This window comes from Esox lucius, chromosome 12, assembly GCF_011004845.1.
Source record: "Esox lucius isolate fEsoLuc1 chromosome 12, fEsoLuc1.pri, whole genome shotgun sequence".
Lineage (NCBI taxonomy): Eukaryota > Metazoa > Chordata > Actinopteri > Esociformes > Esocidae > Esox > Esox lucius.
The window spans coordinates 19052869-19065727 of record NC_047580.1 but is presented as its reverse complement, the minus strand read 5'-3'; the positions used below and the strand labels follow the sequence as shown (position 1 = coordinate 19065727).

The following is a 12859-nucleotide window of genomic DNA, read 5'->3' as shown; positions in this document are numbered from 1 at the left end:
TGCACAAAGAGATAAATTGATACTAGACATAAATTGCTGTATCCCTAAATTGGCTGTCATATACCAGCTTTGTCCTCTAAAAGAAGTTATTATTTCAAACATTTAAAATGGGTTTGTTTCTTACTGCTAAGTAAGAACTAGTGTTTGTATACATTATGGTACGCATGACAATGGTTATTTATATCTTTTAAATGAAATTAAACAGTAATAAAGACAGTATATACCTCAGCCATGAGTTTGGTGGCTGCGTTGGCTGGCTGACTGTTTACAAAAGGTCCCAGGTAAAATGGCTGACATATTGCTCCATTCTGATGTACAGGGAGATCTGTGGCATCAACCTATGTAATGTTTTGTTATAAAACCTCAAAAACAAGTGTCCCAACTCGTGCTAACTAGAGCACTGGTATTTTAACCTTTGTTATCAACATGTAACGGCTACCTTAATAGACGCAAACCATGCTAGGAGAGTAGGACATTGCAATAACATGGACAGTAAAGCTACTAAAAACTTATTGATGGGCAGCTTCGAGGCCTTAACCTGTCAACCCGAGAAACATGAAACTTTTTCGACCAAGAAAACTAGCAAGCTAGCTCAACCTAGTAAAGCTAGCTAGCTGTCTAGGTAAACATAATTAATTTGTGAGAGTTGACATTACAAATGTAATTCTGTAAGTTGACATTGGCACAATGCGTCTAAAAATCGTTGTACAAGTAATGATAATATAAATTGAGACCTGTGTTTGCGGATCAGGTTGTTTAGAAGATGCCATCTTCCCCAGCCTAGAGCTCGTTTAATCGATTCATTTGGGAACGATTGCTTACGCCTGAATGAGGAAAACTAGAAGAAAACTCCGACTGCGTTAAGATTATTATTATTTTTTACATTTAATTCTTATTATTTTGTTTCATGAATTAATATTCAGTCTTATGTTAGGATTATTTTATTTTTTTATGAATAAATTGCTAAGCAGTTAATGCTGTCCAAATTCGTCTTAGTTTGCATTGCAATAGGTTAAGTCTCTTGCTCAAGACTTCCGTTTTCGCGAGGCAATCTTTCAAGAGCCAGGACCTCATTGGTCCAAAAAAGTAATGGTCTGGAACATGCGTTTTAAAAAAGCAGATAAAATAAGAGATAGGAAACGACCGTTTGTTAATAAACGTATGCACGTTTACGCTCCCAACACCAATCATGTTTAGGTTGCCATGCTGCGTCAAACGGTTGCTAAATAAATAATTTCACAATAACAATTTTATTCATCAAATATTTAACATAAAATACACAAAGGTTAAAAAGTATTAAATGAGTGGATTGCGTAGTAGCTTAGCCATAAGCATATTTTCTGAACTCTGAATAAGCTTGCTGTATTTCAAGGTCTTTCAAGGATGCAATGCGATGATATTGTATTGAGTGGTTTCAGTACAATGCTGACGAGTCACTTACTCCCAGCGCAGACCACCAATTTTAGTAGCGAACACAAACAGCCTACCCCACTTAAAAAAAAAAAATTAAATGAGGTGGCCGCGGTTCATTTTACAAAATAATCACACAAAAAAAACACAGCCCGACCATTCAATTTTAAGTAGCCCAATTTGACGGAAAACCCACAGACATAACAACAGCGTGGAGTATGACGTACTAACCAAAGCCTACTATTTCAGTGAATTCCCGGAAATCTCGCGAGGTGTTGATTCACGGTTGGTTTCGAAACTGTTGTGTTTCTTTTATTTCTTGTTATTGGGTTATTGTATAAACTGTCAGGAAGTCACGCGGTAAACGTAACCGGTTTCTTAACAACATAGGGATGTCCGACCCAAAACCTTGTAAAGTGTGTAATTTTAGCCGACAGAAAACATACGGCTTGGTTGTTTCATCTCTGGACCAACTAAAGACGAAAGGTACACACTACCCAAAATTATGTTGTGAGAATAGTTAGACAATTGCTGCTAATTACTGTATCTAGCTAACGTTGGCTAAATTACGTATTAACTACATTTGCGTTTATTTAACACATCAACGTCATTGTATAATATTCAGTACCATATCGAAGTACACCAGATGGACAGCTGTGGGACGAGTCTATCGAAATCTTAAGCACCTCAAACGTTTCAGACCAGTAACTTCTAACATACAGTTTGGTCCTGGAATAATTTAACACTAACACAAGTTTTATATTGTCTGTTTACCAAAATATAAGTTACAGTTAAATAACGAATATGGTCTTAAAGTGCCGTCTCTCTGCTTTAATTTGAAGGTATTAACATCCAAATTGGAGTAAAGGTTTAGGAATTACAGCTCTTCAATATGTAGCTCCCTCTTTTTCAAGGGACCAAAAGTAATCGGACAATTGACTCAAAGCTGTTTTATGGATAGGTGTGGGCTATTCCTTTATTTCTTAATCAATTAAGCAGGTATAACATCTGGAATTGATTCCAGGTGTGGCATTCTTTTTTGGAAGCTGTTGCTTTGGAACCCATAACATGCGGTCAAATGCATGACCTCAATGCAAGTGAAACAGAGATGGCAGGAACTTTAGGAGCGGCCAAATCAACAGTTTGGTACTTTCTGAGAAAAAGAAGGAAGCACTGGTGAGCTCTGTAACACAAAAAGTCCTGGATGTCCACAGAAGACATCAGTGGTGGATGATCGTAGGATCCTTTCCATGGTAAAGAAAAACCCATTCACAACATCCAGCACAAGTGAAGAACACTCTCCACGAGGCTGGCATATCATTATCCAAGTCTGACATAAATAGGAGACTTCACAAGAGCAAATCCAGAGGGTTCACCACAAGGTGCAAACCATTCATAAGCCTCAAGAATTGAAAGTCTAGATTAGACTTTGCCAAAAAGCCAGCCCAGTTCTGGAACAGCGTTCTTTGGACAGATGAAACTAAGATCAACCTGTACCAGAATGTATTTCACTTGCTGAAGACAAAAGTTAAGGCAGAATGAACCACAAACCAACAACTGAAGACAGCTGCAGCAAAGGCCTAGCAATGCATCACAAATGAGGAAACACAGCATTTGGTGATGTCCATGTGTTCCAGACTTCAAGCAGTCATTGCCTGCAAAGGATTCTTGATAAAGTATTAAAAATTGTTTTTTTTAATGATTGTGTTAATTTGTCCAATTACATTTGAGCGCTGAAAGAAGGGTACTGTGTATGAAAATGAAAATGGTCAACCCCTTGAATTAAAGCTGAAAGTCTACACTTCAGTAGCATCTTAGTTGTTTCATTTCAAATCCATTTTGGTGGCGTACAGAGCCAAAGTTATGAAAATTGTCAGTGTCCAAATATTTCTGGACCTAACTGTATAGCCTGAAACCTCTCCCTTCTGTGAAGGTCAAGCCTTCTACGGCTAAAACGTTCACGCAGCTTTGTCCTATTAATGCCTCTGCATTCAACCCTTTAACCAGCAACAACATCCACTATGTACAGGTTTTTCAGAATTTTTTTGACAGCATGTAGATAGGTTGTTAAAGCATTGCGCCGGTCATTGAAAGGTTTCTTGTTTTAGTCACTGAAAAATATGTTGTGCGTTTGTGCTATGCACTTAACCCTCTATGCTCCTGTATGATGCTCTGGATAAGACAAGTGTCTGCTAAATCCCCCAAAATGTGTTCTTAATTTCTCCTTGAATGAAAATTGACTAACTTCTAATATGGTGAAAATTACTTGTGACACCGCCCATTGAATTACTTTTGCGGCCTCACAGTCCAATGTTTTCTGACCATTTGTTTTATGTAAATGTGCTAAGAAGTATTCAGGTGGTATATTTGGGGTGTCATAATGCTAAATACAACATCTAGATACTGTATGTTGACACAAGAATTATGTAATATCCTGAACAAAAATGCAAATGCCTCATGTTAAGTGTTGATCCCATTTCATGAGATAAAGTAAAACATTTCACAAAATGTCTCTCAAATTGTTTGCACAATATCGTTTACATCCCTGTAACATTAATCTCACAACACAATCCATCCACCTGTTAGGTGTAGCAGAAATTGTGATGTGCTATGAAGCTTTTTGAGATTTTGATGAAATATGATGTTATTGTTCCAGTCTCCATATTCATATTTATGTACCTATACTTTTCTGTACTTCTACCTCTAGGAAGCAAGTCTCTTGGTTTTAACACAAGTACCTCAGTCTCTGTGGTCTTAGAAGATGATGGGACAATAGTTGAAGATGAGGACTATTTCTTGTGCTTACCTTCACATACAACGTTCATGCTGTTGGATGAAAAAGAGACATGGGCCCCACTCCTAAGTAAGCTGTTTTGAAATGCAAATTGTGATTTTTCAAGTTGGACTATAACCATTGTTTTTTGGCTAAATACTAGTGTATCATCATGAGCCCATACCTCCAAATTGTCACACTTCTAAATAGTTGATGGTATGCCTAACCTACAGTACAGTGGGTAACAAAGATATTTTTAGCATTTACTGAAGGTCAGTTAAATTATACACTAATCCAATAATAATATAATGTCCGGAGTACAATTTAAATTAAAATAAAGTGCAATATGTAAACATGGCACAGACAGACATTGTTTTACCATTACAGTGTGGGTACTATGTAGGAAAGGGACATTGGTAATGGGGGTCGTGCACCTTAGAAGGTGTTCACCCTCTATTCTTTACACACACTCTATACACATACCCATTGCTCTTGTCATTTCTTTAGTGCAATGGGGCTTAGTGTTGCATTGATTAGGTAGTAGCATGGAGCCTGTGGTGCTTGATACTTGTGTATTACTACTACAGGCATCGCCACTACAATACCTTACATTATTTCTGAACCATACATACGTCAAACAAGCTAGCAATCCACAAGCACATTAACTAAATTACCCTTTCTTCTTTTGATTGAGACTTTTTATTCTGCAAAGTTAATTAGTGGGTGATGCTGATTTCAGATACAAAATGTTGGGACAGAAAGCGTACAAATCCACATTGCTACCCTACTACTCTGATCATAGTCACTTTGCAGTTTCTGATGTCCTAACTCACAGTTCAGACGCCAAATGCATTGCGAGTCGAACTCAGTAAACAGTGTCATTGACCCAGGCTACTAGTGTCCTACAGTTGACCTCTGTGCAACTCTGACCCAGAATTGCTTCAAACTGACAGGTCAACTGACGAACCGAGAATAGAAGAATGTTTCTTTCTATTTTTGGGTTGAATTTAGACATAACATCAAATAGTAACAGTTTATATACTCGAGTCCTCATTATGCAAACTGCGAATTTGAGCAAAGCAGCTGTATCTGCATAAAATGTACATAAACTTACATATAAGCATGTACCAACAGTGGAAGCACTGATCCAGCACACTTTTGGAGAGTCACTTGCAGGACCATCCTGGACTAACGGAATCGTATCCCAACCCTTTCAATGACAAAGTTGTTTTTTGTGTTTGTTGCCTTGATAGAGCTATGTTTGAACTAGGGATGAATTAATATAGCTTGCAGTTTGAATAAAAACCTCTTGAACAAGCTCCTTCTAGGCTTACATTCCAAAAAGTAGAAATATTGTAGTCTGTTTTGTACAAATTCTGCTCTTTAAGAGACTTTTCATTCACATACTAACACACAGATTTTCTTTGATGATACTATAGTTGATAGAAGTAGAGCTAGGATGACTGGTGGGTCTGTGAACCTCGAGTGTGACGCTGTGGACAGCTCAATCACTCTGAGCCATCCCTGGTTCTACCTGGCCCAGCAACTCAAGCAGGATCTGGCAAGTGTGATACTAATGTCGGAGACGGACTTACAGGTAGGCTGACTTCAACTAAAATGTCCACCTACCTTTTCCGTCCCACAGTGAAAGTACATTTAAATGTATTCATATGGAATTTGTCAAGTTCTGTTGGATATTGATAATGAATGCCAGTGGGTAAGCCACGTGTGTACTACGGCTGTCCCAATACTTTTTTTGCTGACTGAAATTCTCTACTAATTGATTATCCACGTTTAAAATGTATTTCTTTGTGAATAGACACAGGGTGTTTTATTTTATTTATTTTTTATAAAACTGAGTTTAAAACCGTCTTTTAACATTAATAAAACAAGAGGAGTTGGAAAGACACCCAGAATAAAAAAACCTGTTTGAAACCTGACTCACTGCAGTTCTTCCCAGATTTATCTACCGTAAAGTTAGCCTAATTCATAATGTGGATAGACAGAAATCCCTATTTTTTTTTTTATGCAAACGAGCAGAGAGCATTATTTAGACCATGCACCCTGGAGAGTAGCCAGTAGTTCAGAGACAGCATCCACTGTGGGAACAATCTGCTATCCTTGATAAAATGTGGAACTAGACCTAGCACAGCCAAAGCCTAAGCTTTCTAGTGTGAATAATTTGTCTCTAAAAAAGGCTTATTGCAAAATTTAAAAGTCTGTATATCTGCGTGCCAAACCGGCACGTATACACCATGGGATTTAGTAATTGTCAGAAACTGCAATCACCAGGCCTCTTTAATGAAAAATAAAGTAGGCTAACTTATTCTTTAAAGTGGCATGCCAATCGTTGTTTGCACAGTTTGCATTCAACTGTCTTGGCATCACTAACTACTGTCATGGAATTTTTCCATATTAATATTTCTTAGACATTTAGTCTCAAGTACGTCAAATAAGAGAAACATCAAATACAGCTGCAGTCATCTGAAAGAGTAACTTTGGATGATCCAGCCTTCCATAAAAAAAAAGCTTGATCTGGTTTGGTGCCAACCTTATTTGTGTGTGGTAACACACATACGAGGTGCTCAGAGGTTCTTGATGCCTATCAGTCTGGGAAGGGTTACAAAGCCCTTTTAAAGCAAATTGAAGTATATAATGCCACTGTTCGACAGATCATCTACAAATGGGGAAAAGTCCAGACTTCTGGCAATCTACCTAGAACAATTTGTCCCATCAAATTCAGCCCGAGGGCAGATTGAAAGTTGCTTGTAGAAGCCTCTAAGAAATCTGATGTAACATCAAGTGAGCTACAGACTGGGCACAATCAATATCAAAGTGCATGAGTCAACTTTCAGAGATTGCACAAACTTGGTCTACATAATAGGTAAGGATGGAGGAAGAACAATAGGAATACCCAGACACAGCAGATGTTTGACCGACAACACCCAGGGAAAAAACAGAACTGCTGGAACAATGTGCTCTGGACAAAGGAAGTTGATTGTCCGCAATTCCAGAAGTCATGTTTGGCGTAAATGAATCACTGCCTTTGATCAGAATAAGCTCATACCAACCGTAAAGCATTGAGGTGGTGGCATTATGGTTTGGGGCTGCCTCAGGACATGGCCAACTGCCATCATTGAATCAACCATGAATTCCATTTTGTTCCAGAGAATACTTGAAAAGGTGAAACAAAACTGTACATGGATCTTGCAACAGGACAATGTTCCAAAACTGAATAGAATAGCTAAAAAAAAAGAAGAAATGGAGGGTTATGGAATGGCTAGTCAAAGTCCAGATCTCGTTCCTATCGAAATGCTGTGAGGGGACTCGAAGCAGGCCATGGGTGCAAGAACACCCTCAAACATGACACAGCAGAAGCCATTCTGCAAAGAAGATTGGGCATTTCAGCCAAAAGGTGCAACACCGGCTAATCGTGCTAAGAGTTTACTTCCTTTACCTGTACCATAAAAATGCATTTCTGTTATTTTGGTGAATGAATGTGTAATGGATATAAAGATAATCTTTCAGTGTTGTTTGTTTAATTAGGTTACCTTTATATGTCAATAATGTTAAAGTGAAGATTTCTAATCCTTGTGTTCAAATATGTCAAAAGATCAATCACATGACTGTCGATAGTGTAATAAAATATTAGTTTTATTAATGTTGCACCATTGGTCTTCTAATGTGTCCATATACAATGGATACATTATTTACATTGTATATGCTGCTTGAATGCTATGCCCCCCTTAACATTATTTCCATGTAGTTGTGGCTGTGTGATGCCTATGTAAATTCACATTGCACCGGTGTTCCAGACCCTAGTAGACGTCCCTTGTCCAGAGCTGGCCTTTGCCCTGGGCTTCCCGGAGAGGAAGGTGCAGAGTCTCCAGGCCACTCTGCAGGGAGTGTTGGACCGTAGAGAAGAGGAGAGACAGTCTAAAGAACTGCTCCAGCTCTACCTCAAGGCAATGGAGAAAGAGGATAGCCAAGAAGAAACACCTAGTCAGGATGGTGAGATGCCGTCCTGACTAAAAAATATATACATTTGTTTGGAGAAAATGAAGATAAGTGATATCATTTGGAGGGAGCCTAATCGAGCGAAAGCAATTAATCAATACCTTGAAATTTGTGAAATTATCTAATAGCTGTGTGTGGCTTTTATCACTAGATGGAGCCAATATCTAGGCAATAAACATTTAGCTGAAATGTTGGTTCTAAACCTCTGGCTCACCTAAGTTTTCTTGTTTCATGGTTGACTATATCCCATGTCTCTCAGGGTCAGTTAAAATGGATGTGATGGATGGAATGGAGGTGGATTCAGTGTCAGGCTTCACATCCACAATGCTGATGGTCCTCAAATATAAAAAGAGCCCTGAGACCAGACTGTCCAGTGAGGAATTGCAGGTATGTCTCAAAAACCTACGCTCATTGCATTATGGTATATAGGGCATATTAATAGACTGAAGTGGACCCTTTAATCATTGAGAATGTTATAGCGTTTATAATGTAACAAATTATGTTAATGTAATCAATTTTGAAGAATTTATAGAAATAGAAATGTATCTAAGCTAGTGGGGGTACTTTTTAAAAGTACTTGTTATGTACAGCCTATGATTTGCTTAATATTTCGCATATCAAACTTGGCCATAGAAGGTTATAGGATATACATTGATTAGAGCATATATTCACACCAGATTAATTACATTGAGGTCAGGTAATACCATTATGTGTGTTAGTTCAAAAGACCACATGCTGCTCACGATTTGAGCCAGAAAACATTGACTGATTCAGAAATTCATGTTTTGTGCCATTGAATTTAACATTTAGTGTGGATTTCTGAAATATTGTGATACAAAATAAAAAATGTGTCTCTAGAGTTGTAAAATGTATATTACATATAGAAGATTTGTGTTATCACTCTTTAATCAGACCATTCATCCTATACTTTTTTCTTTTAGGAACTTAACCTTGCCATAAGCAAAGTCAGTAAATGTTATTGCACACTAATGAAAGTTATCCTGAATGTTTATGTCAGTAAAATAAAATTAAGATTACCTCTATAATGTACATTTAAGTGTTACCTGTACAAGTGGCTTTAAAAAGTAAACAGAGGGCAGAGCAAAAAATATTTTAGGAAATGGGACAGCTGCAAATCTGGAAGTACAGTATATGTGACTATATCCTTTCCACTGGGTGGCACTGTCCCTTTGCACTCTTGTTTGCTCAATTGCAGTAGAAGTGGACTGCCTGAGTATACATGCCTTTTATCAAACTTTTAACTACAAAAAACTAAATTACAATCAGATCTTCTAATGTGGCTGTAAATATGCATATGCCCTTGTTGTTGCCAGCCTGAAATATATTTTGAAGAGGTCTGATAAGCATACGGTATGCCATGGAATTGTATTTTCTATAATCTCTTGTGTAGAGAGAATGTGAACAAATGGTACTACAGATCTCTCATGATACAACTGGATGCAGGTGATAACGAGCGCCACTAGTTTCAGTGCTTTTGATAAACCTTTGTATCTTTCGCATCACATACTGGAATGAAAAGATAACTCACTTGATGAGAACAAAGATGCTTGAAATGCTTAGGTTGTACGTTAAATTCCCACAGGGGAATAAATTACTTACATTTAATGGGTATACTCTTTAATGTTCCCTATCTTCCTAGTCAGTCATCATTGAAAACAATATCAAGGTAATAGAACGGAATAAATGTAAGTTTCAGCATTGTTTTTCCAGTGTGGTCCATTGACATGGATCAAGTTGAATTCAAGTTTAGGACATTTCTATACAGGGCAGGGACTAGCCCCAAACCCAGGGACTAGTCCTTTTAAATATATTGCACAGATTTCACCCGTATGCAACATGAAATACACCAAACCTTGACCTTGTCAAATGCAGATGGTGGTGAACAAAGGTGTGGTGGCCATGGAGCAGGTCCTGGGCTGGGACTCCGGAAAGACCACACAGCTGCTGCAGGCATGTGAGGAGCAACTCAGCATGAGGCTCCAGCAGGTTCAGGCCATGCAGTCGCTCCGACACAGCACAAGACAACATCCCTCGGACGAGACACAGGAAACACGAGCTAAGCGTCGCAAATAAGGATTAGGGTGAAGGTGCTCGGTTTTGTATTTGTTCTGATTTTGAGAGGTGATGTGGGACATGTAAATAATTCCTTTGTTTCTCTGGCCTACAGAGTAGAACATTTAATCTCCTTGTTTGAATGCTTTTGAGAAAACAATTAGGACCAATTATTGACTTATTCTGTTATATAAACAGCCTTGCAAAGTATTGAAACCCCTGAACAGGTTCTCCATTATTATTTAATTTAATTGAATATGAAATGTTCTTTTTTTAATTTAAACTCAAAATTAAGTATTGAAAGGTGGCAGTGGTTTTATATTGGGAAATATTTCAGAAAAAAACCGAACTACTGTATGTTGCTTCCATAAGCTACCCCTTAACATTTCTATTTGGTAGAGCTACCATTCACTGCAGTAATAGCTTTGCACGCAATTTCAGATTTTAACCCATATTTCTTGGCACATTTGCTATGGTTGGTTGGACATCCTTGTTCATCGCAGTTTTTAAATATTACCACAGATTAACAGTGGGATTAAGATTAGGACTTTAACTGAGTCACTTTAGGATATCCACTTCAGTGTTGCTTAGCCTTTGTGCTTGGGATCATTGTCCTGCTAAAAGGTGAAATCCCTATCACATTTAAGTTTTTAACGGACTGATGCAGATTCTCTTGCAGTAGTCTCTGTATTTTGGTCCATCCATTATTCCTTCTTTTTTAAAGGGACAACCCACTGTTTTTGGGTGTTCTGTCAGTCTTCCTGTAGAAATATTAGTAATTGGAGATGTTTAAACTGTATTTGACCGCAAAACCTCACCCTCATGCTTTTTGGCAAACTCGAGACATACATGCAGATGGTAGTTTCAGTGACTGCTTCTTTCTTACCATCCTCCCATAGTGTTATGGAGAGCTGTTAATATGGTGGACAGGTGCACCAATACTCCACTCCCAGACACTGAACTCTGTAACTCTTCCAAAGTGATTGTTGGTCTCTGGTTGTAAGGGACAGCCTTTCCTTGGCAGTGCCTGGGTGTTGTAATGCAGCTTGTACTTTCAGAAGTTACATGTGTCATCTCACCCACGTGTCATTTTGTAACAACAAGGTATTGTGTTGTAATTCATTGTTTTTAATTTAAATGTTTCAAATGTAACCAATATGGCAAGCAGAGCATGGTATGATTTTCTTTCTACAATAAATAGTCATCATACACACATTACTGACAACAATGAGTCTTTATTATTATGTTGGCTTTCATAATATTGTGTGTGTGTGTGTATTAGTGCTGTCAAAAGATACAAATAATTCAATATGATTAACTGCATAAACATCTGCAGTTTATCGTGATTATTCGCAGTTTTAGAATCTGTTCAAATTTGGTGCTAAATAAATAACTTTCTGTTTAAAATGCAGTGAAAAATTAAGGGAACACTTAAATCACACATTGGGTCTCAATGAAGGAAATATAATAAAGATCAAAATCTTTACTATACATTGTGGACACCAAAATCACCAAATGATTGATGGCTGGATTCAAAATCACACAAAAAATCTAAGTAACCAATTGAAATCACAGTTGGCTGTTCCAACTGAATTTCATCACAGTAACTCATGATGTGACTCAGTAGTGTGTATGGCCCCCATGTGCCTGTATGCACCCCAGACATCTGGGCATGTTCCTGATGAGACGGCGGATGGTGTCCTGGGGGATCTCCTCCCAGACCTGGATCAGGGCATCAGTGAGCTCCTGGACAGTCTGTGGCGCTACATGGCGGTGTCGGATGCACCGATTCATAATGTCCCAGAGGTTCTCAATTGGATTCAGATCATCCAGGAACTGTGTACACACTCTGGCCACATGAGGCTGGCATCGTCCTGCAACAGGGGGAACCCAGGGCCCACCAGGACTTCATCCCGGTACCTTACAGCAGTCAAGGTGGACTGGTGGACCTGACAATTCTGGTGTTCTCTGGCGAATGCCTAATGAGCTGCATGGTGCTGGGCTGTAAGCACAGGCCCCACTAGAGGACGTCGGGCCTATCCTCATGGAGTCTGTTTCTGACAGTTTGGTCAGAAACATGCACACCAGTAGCCGGCTGGAATTCGTTTTGTAGGGCTCTGGCAGTGCTCCTCCTGTTCCTTCTTGCACTAAGGGGCAGATACCGGTCCTGCTGCTGGGTTGATGCCCTTCTACAGCCCTGTCCAGCTCTCCTTGTGTAATGGCCCGTCTCCTGATATCTCCTCCATGTACTGGGAGACAAAGCAACCTTCTTTCGATGGCACATATGGATGTGCCATCCTGGAGGTGCTGGACTGCCTATGCAACCTGAATGGGCTGCAGGTACAGCCTCATGATACCTGTAGTGACAAGGACCTTACCAAAATAATCAGAGATGAATCAGTCAGGAAGGATCAGGAGAGAGCAATTGTCTATGACTACCACCTGCAAAACCAGTCCCTTTTTGGGGGTTGTCTTGCTGTTGCCTCTCCAGTGCACCGGTTGTCGCATTCATTTGCATTACATTGACTCACAATCGCTTATACTTCCTAACTGATTGATTGATATCCCTGAGGTTAAATGGTGTTA

The 12859-nt window shown here is 38.9% G+C and overlaps 2 protein-coding genes across 4 annotated transcripts in view; one reads left to right on the top strand and one right to left on the bottom strand.

Annotated features, from left to right (window-relative positions):
- The window catches only part of pex14 (peroxisomal biogenesis factor 14), a 108064-nt gene extending 107180 nt beyond the window's left edge, over positions 1-884 (bottom strand). Inside the window, exons 1-2 of one of the 2 annotated variants that reach the window (XM_010891784.4) lie at positions 735-884; positions 225-338 (exon numbers count right to left, since the gene is read on the bottom strand). In XM_010891784.4, coding sequence (XP_010890086.1) covers positions 225-338; positions 735-770 — 150 coding nt within the window. In that variant the 5' untranslated portion in view covers positions 771-884. The remainder of the gene's footprint in view (positions 1-224; positions 339-734) is intronic. The other variant, XM_010891785.4, reaches the window with a different exon arrangement.
- Positions 885-1673: 789 nt separating this feature from the next.
- On the top strand, positions 1674-11488 carry dffa (DNA fragmentation factor, alpha polypeptide). 2 transcript variants are annotated; one of them, XM_020051354.2, is made up of 7 exons: positions 1674-1896; positions 4118-4273; positions 5623-5780; positions 7999-8194; positions 8460-8587; positions 9861-9887; positions 10094-11488. In XM_020051354.2, the coding sequence occupies exons 1-7, from the start codon at positions 1803-1805 to the stop codon at positions 10292-10294; spliced, it is 960 nt and encodes a 319-aa protein (XP_019906913.1). In that variant the 5' UTR covers positions 1674-1802; the 3' UTR covers positions 10295-11488. The 2 variants fall into 2 exon arrangements, with proteins under 2 accessions (XP_019906913.1, XP_010890088.1); XM_010891786.3 differs by lacking the exon at positions 9861-9887 and having other exon boundaries at positions 1676-1896.
- The last annotated feature ends 1371 nt before the right edge of the window (positions 11489-12859 follow it).